The sequence below is a fragment of the Haliotis cracherodii genome, unplaced genomic scaffold, assembly GCF_022045235.1.
Source record: "Haliotis cracherodii isolate W230 unplaced genomic scaffold, xgHalCrac1.p SCAF_21, whole genome shotgun sequence".
Lineage (NCBI taxonomy): Eukaryota > Metazoa > Mollusca > Gastropoda > Lepetellida > Haliotidae > Haliotis > Haliotis cracherodii.
The window spans coordinates 14,089,894-14,105,672 of NW_027266277.1; the positions used below are offsets into that span (position 1 = coordinate 14,089,894).

A 15,779-nucleotide genomic window follows, 5' to 3' on the forward strand; every position below is an offset into this window, starting at 1 on the left:
ATGCCAATAATAGCAAAAATTTCCAAAAATGTCCTCATTAGGGAATTTTATATAATCACTATCAAATCAATGAAATTATGCCAGGTGGCTTCCCTCCCAATATAATTAGACAATTTGAACTAATAAGACAATTTCCAGTTCAAATAAAACTTGATTGTCGAAACCTGAAATAAAGCTTTAACATAAATTATAAAATAAACATATTTCTACTTTCACACCATTGCATGAAAGTTCAATTAATTTAGCTCGAAATTGGATGCAGCTGGACACTTTGATATGTTTCTCAGGTCAAACTCATGACGATGACGTCACCGTCAGCAGATAATGACGTCATCATGAGTGTTTGATGACGGACATGCTGGCCACTGAGACGGAATATTGCATGCCAAAAGGATGCTGGGATAGGTGGGAGGGGCAGTGCTGAGGATGACAGGCCATGCTTAGAATGGGGCTTGGGTGTGGGTTGCCATGCTTGCAGAATTCTTTCCGAATGGTGTCAAAATCAACCTATGTTTCGCTTCTTCCAAAACTGGATAAGATTTAACCAATAGATACAGTCCTCTTTATCAACACCCCATGAAAGAATTATGCATGAGTTAGTTTATTAAAGGTAACGCATGCAGACAAGCAGATGTGAACAGAACAGCAACAGACAGGCAAAGAAAAGAAACAGTATTTGTGATCACGCAGACTGCACTCTGTTTTGACAGTGTTAATTTTGGCGATGGTTACACAAGCGTTTGGAAAGCATGCATAAGGTGAGTGAGGAAAGTGAAAAAGGAAACGAAAGACGAGTTGAAACAAAGGGAAGTAACTGTTGTGGAAACTGAAAACCAATTTCCAGCATTCACGTCTTCTACAGCATTCAGTCAAGCTACACACCTACTGGCTTCTTCAAAAATAACTTTGTATACAATGCTGTGATCTCTCTCTCTCTCTCTCTCATGGACAGGATTCATTGGCCGGTCTGTCCTCGGTGCTAGGTATCACATGATGACACGTCACATGACTAACCACGATCATGTCTATTGGTGCACACCCACCCATGTGAAATCCAAAGCAAGGCTTTGAGAAGTCCAACAGAGGTTTATGCAGCAGGGTTAATTGCATGATGGGAAGGAAAGAGCGTCAGAGAGCGAACGAACGAACGAGGCGGGCGGGCACTGTAGAAGGGTTAGCGTTGTTAGAAGAACGAAGTGGGTTAGATGTGAGATGGCGGGCGGGCTACGGGCGGGCGGGCAACGGGCGGAGGGAAGAATGCAACGGGTAGGTGGCAGACAGGCAGCAACTTTCCGTCAGTCAATCGTGGTCGGTATGTCCTCAATCTCTAGAAGAGCTACAATAAATAACAACACCGTAGTCATGCATTAAATACACACAGGTTTACAAGAATGCGCATATGTAGTAACACAGTAGGCTGAAAATGATCAAAGAAAATAGATAGACATTGTTTCAAATCAGATCCTTTGGACGAACGTTATGTTCTGGAGCCAAACTGTTGTTCCGATCTTCCACAAGTTTGGACATAAGTTATAAAACTGCGTATAAGTAGTCTGCAGTATAACGATTCACTCTACACTCAAGTGACGAGTTCTGGTTCACTGGTGAATTGCTCAATCACTCTGCATGCAATACAATCAAGCTGATTGGCTCTGGAGTCAGTCACATGACCTGGACATGTGACCAATCACATGACATCCACAAAGAACTCACATGGGTTTCCCATGGCCATTCTAAAGGACTGCCTGCTCCCACTGAGGTCTGCTGGCATCTGTGCAAGAGGCCCAGGAGGTGGGGGTAGGCTGCGATCGCTGGGGGCACCTCGCCGCGCGCTCGCTAGGCTGGCTGTGTCAGTGTCACTGCCGCCGCCACTCCCAGCAGGACTAGCAGATTTTCGGTCGGACTTTTCTTTCTCCTTCTTGCTGCTACCAGATGCACTGCTCCCTGAAAAAACAACCACGTCTTTGAGGAGAAGGGCTTTGGAATCAATACACTGTACTAAACTGTAGATCTCATGCAGACACACTTTACACATTCAAATGCAAAAGTTCTAATCTTACTGCATGCAGCTGACATTGTTTAGTGAAATCATAATTACATTTTTTATCATAATTATTCACATTTGTAAAATGATTTGTAATTTTGTTTATGTTCAATAACTGATTAATTAATTTTAACTTTTCATTAGCATAAACAATGGACATATGCAAGACTACCATGAAGGAAACCTACTTGACATAGTTAGTGTTAATTCTACATGTTAACCCAGGAACATGAACTACGTCACAAACCACAGCTTAACGTCACACTAGAGTGACCTCCCTTCACCAGGACATGACAGACACCACAGTTTGAAGCACGTCACACGACACCACAATGAACAACACTGGTCAGCCAATGTAGCTGTTCTATGCTGTGTACGAGGAACACCACACCATTCCCGATTATTTGCTGACAGTGCATGTTTTCCCTACGACCCCACCTAACTAGCCAAGATGTAATATGTGTTGACATACAGGTAATGCTTTCAGCACTGACTTGGCCCTGTGGGAAAGCGGTCATAATGCTGACAGTGCATGTTTTCTCTACGACCCCACCTAACTAGCCAAGATGTAATATGTGTTGACATACAGGTAATGCTTTCAGCACTGACTTGGCCCTGTGGGAAAGCGGTCATGACGCTGACAGTGCAATCAAACAGCTGACAAACCCAGGAGTGTTGAAAAGCAAAACGGTGACACAAAAATGATATGATAACCTAACAGTGAGCCAAAGCTAATGTGGAATGTGGACATCCTTTAAAAAGAAAAGAATGTTGAGGCTGTGTCCAACTTCTACAACTACTGTAAATCTTCAAATTAATGCGAGTGTGAATTAAATGCGAAAAATGCGAGTGGTCTTTGTTTGCATTTATGAAACTTCGCATTTATGTCTCCAAAATGACTATCAACAATAAGACGGCCTCACTGCACACTTTGGATAGCGGAAATACCAACTTGAATATAAACACAAACAAGATTCAAGTCATTTAAAGAATAGGAATTTACAATAGACATACAGTGAGTTATCAGTGCTGGGGTCAAGAGTTCTACCCACTCGTGTCAAACTAGGCATCATTGACCATTCCAATCAGTGAACTGTTGTTGGTTCAATTATCTTATTGCCTTAAAACTTCCTCAGCGCCAGTCAACAGAATAAACATATAAACTGTGTTGTTTTTAACAAAACAATGTTTATTGTTATTACGGAAGTGCTTTTACTCTGTGCTTATAAGCAGTGCTATTTGTATTTGATGGGATTAAGGCAAGGCTCTGTATCTTTCCACTGGGGATGGGGTGGGGGGAGTTGCAGTTTTGGCTCGGTGTCAGCAGTCGTATTAATTTGGAGACGCACTAATTTCAAGATTGACAGTATATGGCTTGTAGTGAAGAGAACAACCCTTAGGGATTCCGGTCAGTTACAGTCCTCCGTATCCCATGCTGGTCACAGGAGCTAACTAACGAGGATAGGGGGGTCAGGAATCAGGACTTGTCAGTGTGTTATCTTGCCCATGATAGTTGCGCATGTTTTCAGTCACGGGTTTGTGTGGTCCAGACTCAAGCCAGGATATTGCTGACTGGTTGTAAACATTCACTGAAAGCAGCCACGAGGCAATGACACAAGCACCTGCTGCACTGCTCACAAACACCCAGATGTAAAACAAACAACCTGCTACTCCATGTTGAGAGAACCAGAGGAGATTTAACAGAGGGAAATGACAGTATCATTGTACAACAGCTCAACTCAACCTGAATTATGAGGATGTAAATGAGGGTACTGATGAACAGGGAGAAACTAGCAGCGTGACATGGCTGGTAGCACAGCACATAGGTCCTATCAGTCTGGAGTGGGTTTCACACAGCTGTGACCAGTATCTCCTTCGTATCATGGTGTCAACTTTGTGTTTGAGGAAAGCAGTAAGGATGCAGACTGAAGAGTGAGTGAGTGGATATTGCTTAACGCCGCATCAGCAATTTTGCAGCTATTTGCAGCGAGAACACTGAAGATGTTCACCACTTTGGTGAAATCCTTGATTGCAAGCAGAGGATTCTAGCAGCTTAAGAGTTTAAACTGGGGGTGATGAGTTCAAGATATGATGACGATGCTTGGTGATGATATTCAGGAATGACACCAGATGTTTGGCAATGATTAAAACATGACATTCCATGCCACAGACAACATCATGATGAGACTATGAGTGAGTGAGTATTGTTTGACACCGCTTGTAGCAATATTCCAGCAATATCACGGAGGGGGACACCAGAAATGGGCTTCACACATTGTACCCATGTGGGGAATCAAACCCGGGTCTTCAGTGTGATGAGCGAACGCCACCAGGCTACCCACCTCCTATGATATTGATGTCATTAATCACGAGATGATGAGACAATACTGATGTCTGATTACCATGCCAACATGACATTCCAGGCTATGAGATGACAATGGAAATGTCTTTGGAGACGATAGCATGAGGTCAAGGTCGTTATGTGTTGTCTCGGATGACGATAGTGAGATGATGGTGTTCCGTGCAACGGGTCACTAACCTGTCTTGTTTTGACTCGCGGGCGTGGCGGCTTGTGCCGTGGTTTTGACACCAGGAATATTGTTGTTAGGTTCAAACGTATCATCATGACAGAGAGTTTTGTGAAGGAACTTCTCGGCCGCACCGTGCCAGTGCCGGGGGAGACACAAACATGCATTTTGTACTGGTAGTCAGAGAGAGAGAGAGAGAGGGGCATATGTCAAATAGTGGATACCATGGTAACAATGTTAGTTACTATGGCAACCATATCTAAATGTCAATGTTTACAAATGATAGATAACTTCACACAGGCTTCCATTAAGGCCATTAAGGCCAAGCACCTGCTGACACAATTTGGACAAATTTGGACACATAAATGTTTGGGGGGTAAAAACTCTTTTAGAAATTTTAGAAATTTTTGATCATAATCAGAACTTAAAAAATTGGATTTATCAGTCACATTAAAGTCCAGATTGTGACATTTAAGCTTTAAGCTTGTAAATAGAGCAGTGCAAAGTCTATACAGTTTTGGGACAAAGATTCTGATATCATTTCGACCTACATCTGTAAATGTCAGACTGAATTATCAACCATGTTAATTAATTTGTTCTTACTTTAAGCAAAGTTTGAACATTCCGACCAAATTAAGACCCCAAAAATCTTGTGGTTCATACTATGGGTCTCAATATTACGGATCAGTTGGATGCATCTTTTTCAAAATTCAGCAGCAGTTTAAAAAAGGAACTTTCCATTTAGGTACCGTATTTACCGTATTAAGCACCCTGTTCCAGTAAGCGAACCCCGACCAACTACTAGACCAATCTGTAAGTAATAATTATAAGTGCCCCTACAAAGACTGAAAATTTATGTGATTTAATATTATAGAAGAAGTTTCAGTTTCATCAACGTTTGAACTGTTTGAATATGGTTTCAGTAAACATCCTCCTTTGCAATTTCCGAAATGCCCGGGGTGCTTTTACGGCAAATACGGTACGTGGTTAACCTATCATCAAAATCAACAGCAGTGGTTGAAAGTAAGTGGGGGTCCTGAGAACCTTGAGATTGCTGCTAGTATTTAAATCTAAGGACCCCTAAATTCTGAAAGTTAACATCAGGTTTTTGGCAAGGACTCCTGGACTTCAATGCTCACTTTGAACACTGAAGGAGATCGGAGACTAGGCAGATCCAAAACACAGCATTATAAGCCAGTCTTATGATATTTAAAATGGCTGAGAAGGAGAAGCAGAAGTTGAAGTCCCCTCTACTGAGAGCTGAAAGACTGGTGCAAGTTATCATCATGTGAGAGTAGTCCAACATACAAAACAAGATCAGTGATCACAAGAAGAGGACATTAATTGAAGATTACCCCTACATAGTACAAGCAATCGTGGGATGTATCATTTGAAATATTGATTTGTGTTGAAAAATCAACAATGATATCCAGAAAATACTTCAGGATGTCTGCTGGTGTTTTTCGTGTTCACTGCCCACACACTGTTACGTAGCGTGAGTTTTTTAACAACACATTTCTATCACCAATGTGGTGCAAGTCAGAGCCGTAGACTTAAAGTCAAAGGTCAACGACAGCGTCATCGTCATTTCAAACAATATATGAATAATTTCCATTTTAGTCGGGTCTTGTATTGCTTGGTGCAAAAGCAAACAGAAGCACACAATATTCTTGAAACTGTGAGGACTCTGCATTGTAACCTCGTTCTGTAAGGTCATAGCTCTCTATCTCAATGGAATGTCACTGCGCAGTACATAGTGAGGTAGTTTGGAACAGTTTCATCCATTTGCTAAGAAAATAGCACACTATCGTGTAGGAATAATGATCTTTTCTTACAGATTAACATTTTATCCAGATGTGGTAGTTAGTAAGCGCACAAAACAATATACAGAAACACTTTCGTTCTGTTTTTAACTGAACAGTGACATCCAATAATTCTTATTGGAATATTACCATAGAAAATATGAAATACCAGCAGACATCCTGCAGATAAGATTGTATTTTCTTATTTTCTCAAGGACGTTGTGAAAACTAGACATAGAAGCTGACAATGACTGCAAAGTAGGATAGCCTGCAAAAAACTAAAAACTTGTAGTGCATATTCCAATACTCCTATGCTTCCATAGCCTGCCTGCATTCACAGCTCCTATCGGTCCAGTTGGGGGACATTTCTGAATGTCAAAGTTCAGGATGAATTCCGGCAACTGCACCTTCGTGTGTCAGAGAAACCAATATCAAGCAAGCAGAAAAGAATAGCAAGCTGATAACGAACACACTGCTGCGGCAACGGAAATGGCGCAACACGGCAGAGCAAAAGCTGTACACAGAGAACAAGGCTGCCGGACAGCACTGGTGTGTGTCGTGTCAAGACGAGACAGGGGCATGATGGGTAATGTCTATTTGAAGTGACGATGACGGTGATAGGCGTACATATAGGGTTTTACTTGACAGTGTGAAGACAGCCACTGCCAATACAGTCAAGTTGGAAAAATAGATGTATTGTTCCTATTTGTTTTTCATGATCCAACTTTTTTTTCTTCCAAATGTATTTATTTCTGTTTAGAGATTATTCAATTTGATGTTGTTAATGAAGATATAATTATTTTTAGTAAATTGAAAAAAAATATATGTGGCAGGTAGGAGGAAAAATATAGGAGACAGTTTTACAGGTAAGTAATTTTTTCCCCCATTTTAGAACTAAGACAATGCATGAAGAGTGGAATAAAATTCAAGAGTCGTCACAAATAGAATGAAAGTGTAGTTACAATCTATTCTCTCTTTCCCCCCCATTTTTAAAAAACAAAAGGAAGGCAGGATGCAGTGGAACATGATGCAAATAGAAACAAAACATCCTCCAATTTTTACCAAAGACTGATCGTGCAAAGAAGTAATAATACGCAAATGAAGTTTGTTTGTTTGTTTGTTTAACGCCTCACTCAGCGATATTCCAGCTATATGGCGGCGGTCTGTAAATAATCAAGTCTGGACCAGGCAATCCAGTGATTGACATCATGAGCATCGATCCACGCAATTGAGATACGATGACATGAAGTGAAATGATACAGCTGCAGGTGCCATAACTTGATGATAAGTATCTATGTAGCATGTGCCAATATTGATGAGTTTGTGGGCTGCAGGTTTCACTTCCACAAAGGAAGATAGATATCATTCAGTGTAGGGACAGACAGGAGACATATTGTTACATGTGCCATGTTATGATGATCAACGTGTAGATGCAACACCATTCGGACATCATGCACACGAGTTTAGCAAAACAATGACATGTTCCCCCAACAGCTGCTCAGGTCAAAGTTAACAACTGACAATCAAGGAAAGACAACTCTAAAACTGCTTCTACTTGGTAAATGACTTCACTTAATGCTGCTTGGTACTCTTCGTGCAGAAAGAGCAAATGAACTGTTCTTGAAAACAATCAACTTAGTTTAAAACTTGATGTTGTAACAATGAATGAAAGAGACTGATCTTGATTCAACAAAATGAACACAATACATGACACAGATTTGAAACAAGGAAATTGAAATTGTCAGCCAAAATAATATCAATAATATCTGTATATTCCTTCCTGACTGGAATTATCTCCCCTTTAACTGACACATTTTGTAATTATCTCCCTTTGTATACTTTTACACGGCATGAGAGAATAGTTTCACAGCCAACAGTGTACTTATTAGTTTATTGGCCAGTGTAACCACATGATCCACATTAAAACCTTTACTACCCAGACACGAAAGTAGTCTAAAACACATTGGATGAAGTCCTTATTCTCAAGACACATATTTAATTTTAATACGAGATACAAATATGCCCTGAACATGTGTAATGAGTACGATATTGAAGATTTAGTCCATCAAGTCATAGCATTGTGAAAGGTTTTTAAGTATCCATATTCCATGACAATTTGGAGTTAACTACAAACGGTAAAATACACAGCATATGACAATGTCTATCTGGATCTCTTGCAGTTAATTCAGTGTTGACGTTAACTTTGTCTACCCAGCATTAGAAGCAATGACGGAGGAATTAGTGGCAGCATTATGGGTGATGCGTTAGATTAGCTGATGCAGTTATGGAAAGTACTTATTACACAATTATCCCTACCATTAAGTACTTTACAAAGACTATTCTCTTACCGTTTGGCCTTAATCATGGTATTACTAACACATAATCTGCTCAAACTGGATGGGGGCATTTTTCTAACTTTAAAAGCATGCCTTATTTTTGTATCTATAAAACTCTATCTATTAATACTAACCACATATACAAACAGTTGACTTCTATCATGCTGACAAAGACACCTAAAGGCTAATTCTAACATACTACAACATGCTGACAAAGAAACCTAACAGGCTAATTCTAACATACATAATAGGGCTGGGACGGGTAACTCGGGTACTCGGGTCGGATGGGTACTGAGTAGGACCCGGGTACCCACAGGACTACCCAGACCGATGGTTAGTCACGTGATATATTGTTAAATGACAAAACTCACTATAGCTCAGCGGTTACACTAATGTCGCTAATGTTCGCATTTCCTTCTGACGATGCACACATTCCTTTTGACTTGTATATGTCTGAGCAAAGATCAAGCTTCAGTAAACTTCAGTGAACGCTTCATCTGATTGTTTGATATACATGTATCTAAATAGAATCTGTATCTTTTAGCCAGGGCTGCAGTAAAACAATTACCAATCAGACATTTTGTTCCCAACTCTTGAAACTTGCAGTGGGTACCCGGGTAGGGTCGGGTAATAGGGGGTCGGGTACCCGGGTAGTAAATTTGGACTCGTCCCAGCCCTAATACATAAAGTACATTATAAACACTGATTTAAATAACTTCACATACAATTACTGATGATGGAAATAAAATACATCTACAACTATGTTTAGGATAATCTAGATAGGGTCCCCGTAGCTCAGTTGCCTGCTGGTGTGTCAGTCAAATGATTATTTCAGAGAGAGAAACGTTAACATTGAAGACTGGCTACTTACTATCAAGTCAAGTTATTAACCATTACTTCATGTACATAACAGTACCTCAAGGTCACTGATCAGTTACCACTTAAGCCACAACTGTCAAGTACTTTGAAGATGTCCATGGCTAGAAAATAGTTGACAGCCTCACAAAGCTGGTCAGTTTCAAGAGGTATCTCAGTGAGAGGGTAAGAGTATAGGAATTTGCAAATGCCCCATCAAAGTCACATATTTAATAATGTGACTTTAAAAACAGAAGTAAAGTTTTTTGTCATTACAAATCCGAAACTTGTTTCATTACAAATTGAGGGTGGACAAAAGAAGGGCAAATCATGTGACCAAACAATCAGCAGTCAACTTTTTGGAGGGGGGTTGACGGAAGTGCAAGGAGAAGACTACAAACCCAAACTACTCGAGGAATTTCTCCTCCATGCAATATGATGTCTGCTCCCATGCATGGCGTGGGCGGTGTGCTCCGCCAAGCTACGCCGGTGGGGATCACACGAGGAGGACTGTTGATGGTGATGGGCACTTTGTTTATCCTTATTTTCCCAAAGCTTGCGCAAATGATTGTATGTACTAACTAAACATGTACAGTCTTTAGCAGCGACTGAAATCAACAGGAAATCAAAAGAAAATCACACATATTGAAACAACACAGTACAACAGCTGGCATTCCTGGCCAGACTCGGGACATGAATGAAGCGAAGAGTGCAAGCAACTAGACATGCATAACGAGCAACACAGAGAAGCATGCTTGACGTGATGTGTGTGAATGTCATGCCGGGAGGGTGGGGAGGGTGGGGAGGGAGGGAGGGAGGGAGGGAGTGAGTGTGACATGCTCGGAACTGATGAATCACCATCACAATCAAATGATAACCACAGATCTTAAATAACTAGTTTACAAATTAACCACTTGTAATATCCGGACTCCATACTTTATCCTAGATACATATTAACGACCTTGACCTTACTTTTCACAATGCATCCGTTTACAGAGTATCGCCACATACCAGTTCAACAAAGATCAGAAAATTTGTGAGAGATTCCAATATGAATAATGAACGATGCTCTGAAGCAAAGAAGCAGGCCATGTGACCCAAACTGAAATGTCTAGCTGACTAAGCACGTGTGGCCGTAACCTAGCAACCAACATACAGCCATGACAACGCAGGTGTCGCCAGGACAGCCATGGTAATGTGACAAGTGGCAAATAAAACAAGCAGCAGCTAGGAAGCAAGAGTTGCAAGCAACGGTAAGACGGACTTGCCCGTATCATGCTACTGCAGAGTAAGGAACAAACAAACAAATCAAAGTTAGCCTTTGAATTTCACATTAGTACAACAGCAACAACTAGTAACATCAGGTCATCTGTCCTCTCTGTTGTCCAAAATATCTTGGATAATACCTCAAAGCAGTGTTTCTTTAGTACATTTACACCATGGTTGTCCAAAATATCTTGGCTAATACCTATAGGCTTAATCAGTTTCTCAGACCAGTGTTTCTTTAGCAAAGTAGAAACATAGTTGTCCAAAATATCTTGGCTAATACCTATAGGCTTAATCAGTTTCTCAGACCAGTGTTTCTTTAGCAAAGTAGAAACATTGTTGTCCAAAATATCTTGGAACACTTAATCCATTTCTTATGTTATGTTCCTTTAGCGAGTAACACCACAGTTATCTCCCTTTGACTCAAAAGGAACCGATTATATTTCTTAAATTCCTCAAATTTTGAGATTACATTCAATAAAATGAAAATAATCTGAACATAAATGGAAAATATTTCCAACTAGTCATGGCCAAGGTCTTTGGCAACTAACATTTGTTTACTGTTCTTTTATATTAATATATCACATTCAAACACGTGTTTCATAGGCACATAATAAGAATGTACTTAGTTGAGCATTAGCAAGGCTAAATATTAGGTTAGTAGAAGCAAATCACCCACAGCCATTAATGTCTAATTGGCAAGCCAATAAATATAAACAGAGACAAAATGCTTATTTTCATCATAAAAATGGGAACATAGAAATATACATCTTAACTTTAACATGTAATCAAGTTTAAGCAAATTGAAATTAAATACTTTTAACTCGTCTCAATTGCAAGCTCAAATAAAGCAAAGCGAGAAATCAAACAGCAGTAATTTTGGATTCTCTGCACAAACTTTCTTTGTCAAAATGACAAACCCCCTACAACCAAAATACTCTAACAATTATATACAAAGCTAAGCATTCTTCTTGGCTAGGAATGGACAATACCATTTACATTGAAGGGGAGACAGGTTGATACATAAAACACAAACTCTCTTTAAAAAAAGAAACCTACACCAAAATGAATCAATCCATAGATGATGGATCTGAACGGACAATTCCATTCGTCCTCAAAGGGATGATAAGTAGGAAGACATACTACCCAAAAACATTCTATTGCCACAACCACCGCCTTACCTGATGCACTATGGACACTCCCTGCACTGCCATTACCTCCACCACCAGGGGGCACTGCACCAACAGGTGGGGGCGGCATGCCGTCGACGAAGCTGCCGACGTAGCTGGTGTTGTCAGTGCTTGTGTAGCTGTAGGGGGGTATATAGCTGAGGTTCTGGGGCAAGTAGTTGGAGCTGCTGTAGGGGTATTGATTGTTCCATGCAGGGGGTGGCAGGGGGGCGAGGGTGTCACGGTCGGCTTCTGATACAGAGTCCACGTCTTCAAGACTCAGGGATGTCAGATCTGGAGAAGGAGGGATGAATATACAGTGTTGTCCAGCATTTAACTTGCATTATTTCTATAATACCTCTTGTTATTTGTTGTTTAATGCAGCAATCAGCAATATTCCAGCTACATGGCGGCGACCTGTAAATAATCGAGTCCCGACCAGACAATTCATTGATCGTGAGCAACGATCCATGGTGTCAGGGTACGATAACACGCCATCAACCATGTCTCCGAGTCTGACCACCGTTGGGTAGCAACTTAGTAATTTATGAATATCGATACCAAGTAAATAATCCACTGCCACAGAAACGTTTATGTGTAATAAGATAGACAATGAGGAGGCAGAAAATTTAAACCATTAATGGGCCAGCCCAGTTCTTACTTGTCAATAAATTTATTACTTTCAGGTTATCATAAGTCATGTTTTATCAATAAACATATAGAAACATTAATATTATTACTTATGCATATACAGTTTTGTTTGTTGTTTAACGCCGCACTCAGCAGTATTCAAGCTATATGACGGCGGTCTGTAAATAAATGAGTCTGGACCAGTCAGTCCAGTGATTGACACCATGAGTATCGATCCATGTAGTTAGGATCGATGACATGCATCAACAAAGTGAGCGAGTCTGACAACCCGATCCCGTTAGTCAAGGATAGTTGCCTTTTACCACAAGCATAGTTGCCTTTTATGACAAGCATGGGTTGCTGAAGGCCTATTCCACCCCGGATCTTCATGGGTCTTGATATACTGTGATACTCTGATATACTGTGATACTCTGATATACTGTGATACTCTGATATACTGTGATAGTCTGATATACTGTGATACTCTTGAGTCAGTATATTGATACCAAACTTCCCACCAATGACACCACTGTTTTTAAGTAGTTTAGAATTCTGGCAACTGATTAAGGAGGAGATATGGGAGGTGACAAATGCAATCAGCGACTGCAGGCTTACCTGGATACTGTGGAGGACCTGAAACAGGAGAGAGGAGCAAGTATATAACATTGTATACACCACATGGGAGGTCATTATTATATTGTTGTTATACACCAGTATATACACTGGGCCACACAAACCACTGGTTGATATCATGAGCACTGTGTCAGGGTGTAACTTTTGTCTGATAACGCCGCACTCAGCAATATTCCAGCGGTATCACAGCCTGTACAGAATCAAGTCGGGACCAGACAATCCAGTGACTGATAGTGTGAGCAACGATCCTTGTGATGGCGAACTATGATACGCTATCAAGCAGGTCTGAGTCTGACCATCCCATCCATTTGGTCACCTTTTACCACTAGCAGACATAGCTTAACGCTGCTTTGAACAGTACTCATATGGCAAGTTAACACAAAAAGATTCACTTCACCACATGAGCATGGGTATTGTGCTGACAAAATCTGAAATATAATCAGGCAACTCTTGGATCTGAACACTGAAAATGATTAAAAGACAAAACTTTACCACAGAGATCTCCAAAGACGTAGTAGCACTGTTCTGAAAACGTCAGCTTGTTGACTGTGTGCCGGATGTAGCCAGCTTTCAGCAGATTACAAGCATATTTCCTTGCATCTCTCCGGTCAGCGAAACCCTCCACGTGTGTAAAGAGCCAATCTACAAGATCGGAACCTGAACGAAAGAATAAATGACCTGATTATCATGTCACAACAATTGTCCGAGACGAAATACCTTGATTCAAGATCACACTTTCAGCATCCTTTTCAGTCTTTATTAGATTATTAGTTGAGCGTGTTACTTTATCGTAAATATCATTTGTTAAGAATAAAAAATTGTGTTATGTGCCTCTTCTGCTCTAGAACATGAAGCATACGTATAAACATATATATATACCTATAAAAGCATTTGGTATCGTTATTTTGAGCCACATTCTGTCTCGGATTTCCAGCCCTGAGTCTGGCTGTGCCATCGCCTTGACAACGGTTGCCATGTCAGTATTCACTGTGAGATTTAAGTCATCAAACCCTGAAAACAAAAAAATAGCGTGTTAATTATATTTCATTTGTGCTTAAGCCATTAAGTACAGTTTATTAGGGCAACAACCATATTACAATGTCATGTAGCAACGTGTATTGTTTCTTGCATGTGTACGTCAACAATCCCAACAGTTTAATCATAAGAACCTAACATAGTATTCGGTAGCCAGCAAGTGCCATATGAGCGAGTTGGGTTTTATGCCGCTTTCTTAGCAATATTCCAGCCACATCATGACAGGGGAAATAAGCTTCACACATTGTACCCATGTGGGGAATAGAACCCAGGCCTTTGATGTGATGAGCGAACGCTCTAGCCACTTGGCTACCCCCATCACTCCTAAACCCTGCAGGAAATAGACAAACCACCTCCATTTCTTGCCCCAAATGATAAAAACAACAAGGAAACAAATCTGTCCCATAGTCTGAAGGATGCTCTCAGGTATGGGGCCATGTGTTTGGGGCAGTTGGGAAAGTGATGTCTCCCTACTGCCCCTTCCATATAGAGGGATGAACTTACGTTCTGACTCAGGTATAGAGCTAGTGAGTGAGGAGCTAGTTGACGTCATATTGCTGATTGAGGTGCTGGGTCCGCCACGCCCCATGTAGTGTTCCCGCATCGCAGTCGTGTGTGCCACCCACGCCGACGGGTCGATTGGCCGAACTGGCTCCTGTCTTGGAACTGTGAAATAACCTTTAGGGTTTGGGTCCCAACATTTGGCTACGACTAGTGTGATTGGACTGAAACAAGATGACATAAATCAGTTATCGCACAGGTGATTCCAATGGATAATGGCAATATCTGAACATCTCATACAACTATTCATTAACTATACACTGTATCTGCAGATTGCTACATTAAATACCTTTTGAATACTGTTTGGATATTTTTAACACAAAGCTTATTAAGTGAGAGAATGTAGTTTAAAACTACAGGATTAATATTCCAGTTATTTGTAATAAAGCTTTACAAATTGCAAAACTATTCAAGTAAGCCAAGGTATTCAACATACCCCGGTTTCTGTACTGCCTCTCGTAACGTCCTTACGGCATCATCGTTACTCATGTTCTCGAAACTGATACCATTCACCTCGAGAATCATGTCCCCTGGTTCAATGCGGCCATCTTGAGCTACAGCGCCGCTGTAATGAAGAAAACAGAATGGCTTCTTTTACATAACTGAAATAAAGTAGTCACTACATAATCCAGTGAGCATTGACCAACGGGATACAGCAGCATGCATCAACCCAGTCACTGCATCCGATGCCGTTAATCACCTCTTACGTAAAAGCATGGGAAGTCTAACCGGGATCTTCACTGGGAAAGGGTTCCTTTAAGAACAAGGGACATCAAGATCTTCCAGTTTCAGTGTTGCCATTATGACAGGCGTCAGTCTGGCGTACTCACCCTTTCATGATGGAGCCCACGTAGATGCCGCCGTCCCCTCCCTTGTTGCTCTGTCCCACAATACTGATTCCCAGGAAGTTGACTGTATCT

At 40.9% G+C, this 15,779-nt stretch overlaps 1 protein-coding gene across 1 annotated transcript in view; it reads right to left on the minus strand.

Annotated features, from left to right (window-relative positions):
- Positions 1-1,268: 1,268 nt before the first annotated feature.
- LOC139470782 (segment polarity protein dishevelled homolog DVL-3-like) overlaps positions 1,269-15,779 on the minus strand; it is a 44,986-nt gene continuing 30,475 nt past the window's right edge. Inside the window, exons 8-17 of the mRNA XM_071253073.1 lie at positions 15,690-15,777; positions 15,296-15,424; positions 14,803-15,023; positions 14,143-14,274; positions 13,756-13,920; positions 13,246-13,263; positions 12,013-12,294; positions 9,967-10,173; positions 1,714-1,944; positions 1,269-1,336 (exon numbers count right to left, since the gene is read on the minus strand). Coding sequence (XP_071109174.1) covers positions 1,296-1,336; positions 1,714-1,944; positions 9,967-10,173; positions 12,013-12,294; positions 13,246-13,263; positions 13,756-13,920; positions 14,143-14,274; positions 14,803-15,023; positions 15,296-15,424; positions 15,690-15,777 — 1,514 coding nt within the window. The 3' untranslated portion in view covers positions 1,269-1,295. The remainder of the gene's footprint in view (positions 1,337-1,713; positions 1,945-9,966; positions 10,174-12,012; positions 12,295-13,245; positions 13,264-13,755; positions 13,921-14,142; positions 14,275-14,802; positions 15,024-15,295; positions 15,425-15,689; positions 15,778-15,779) is intronic.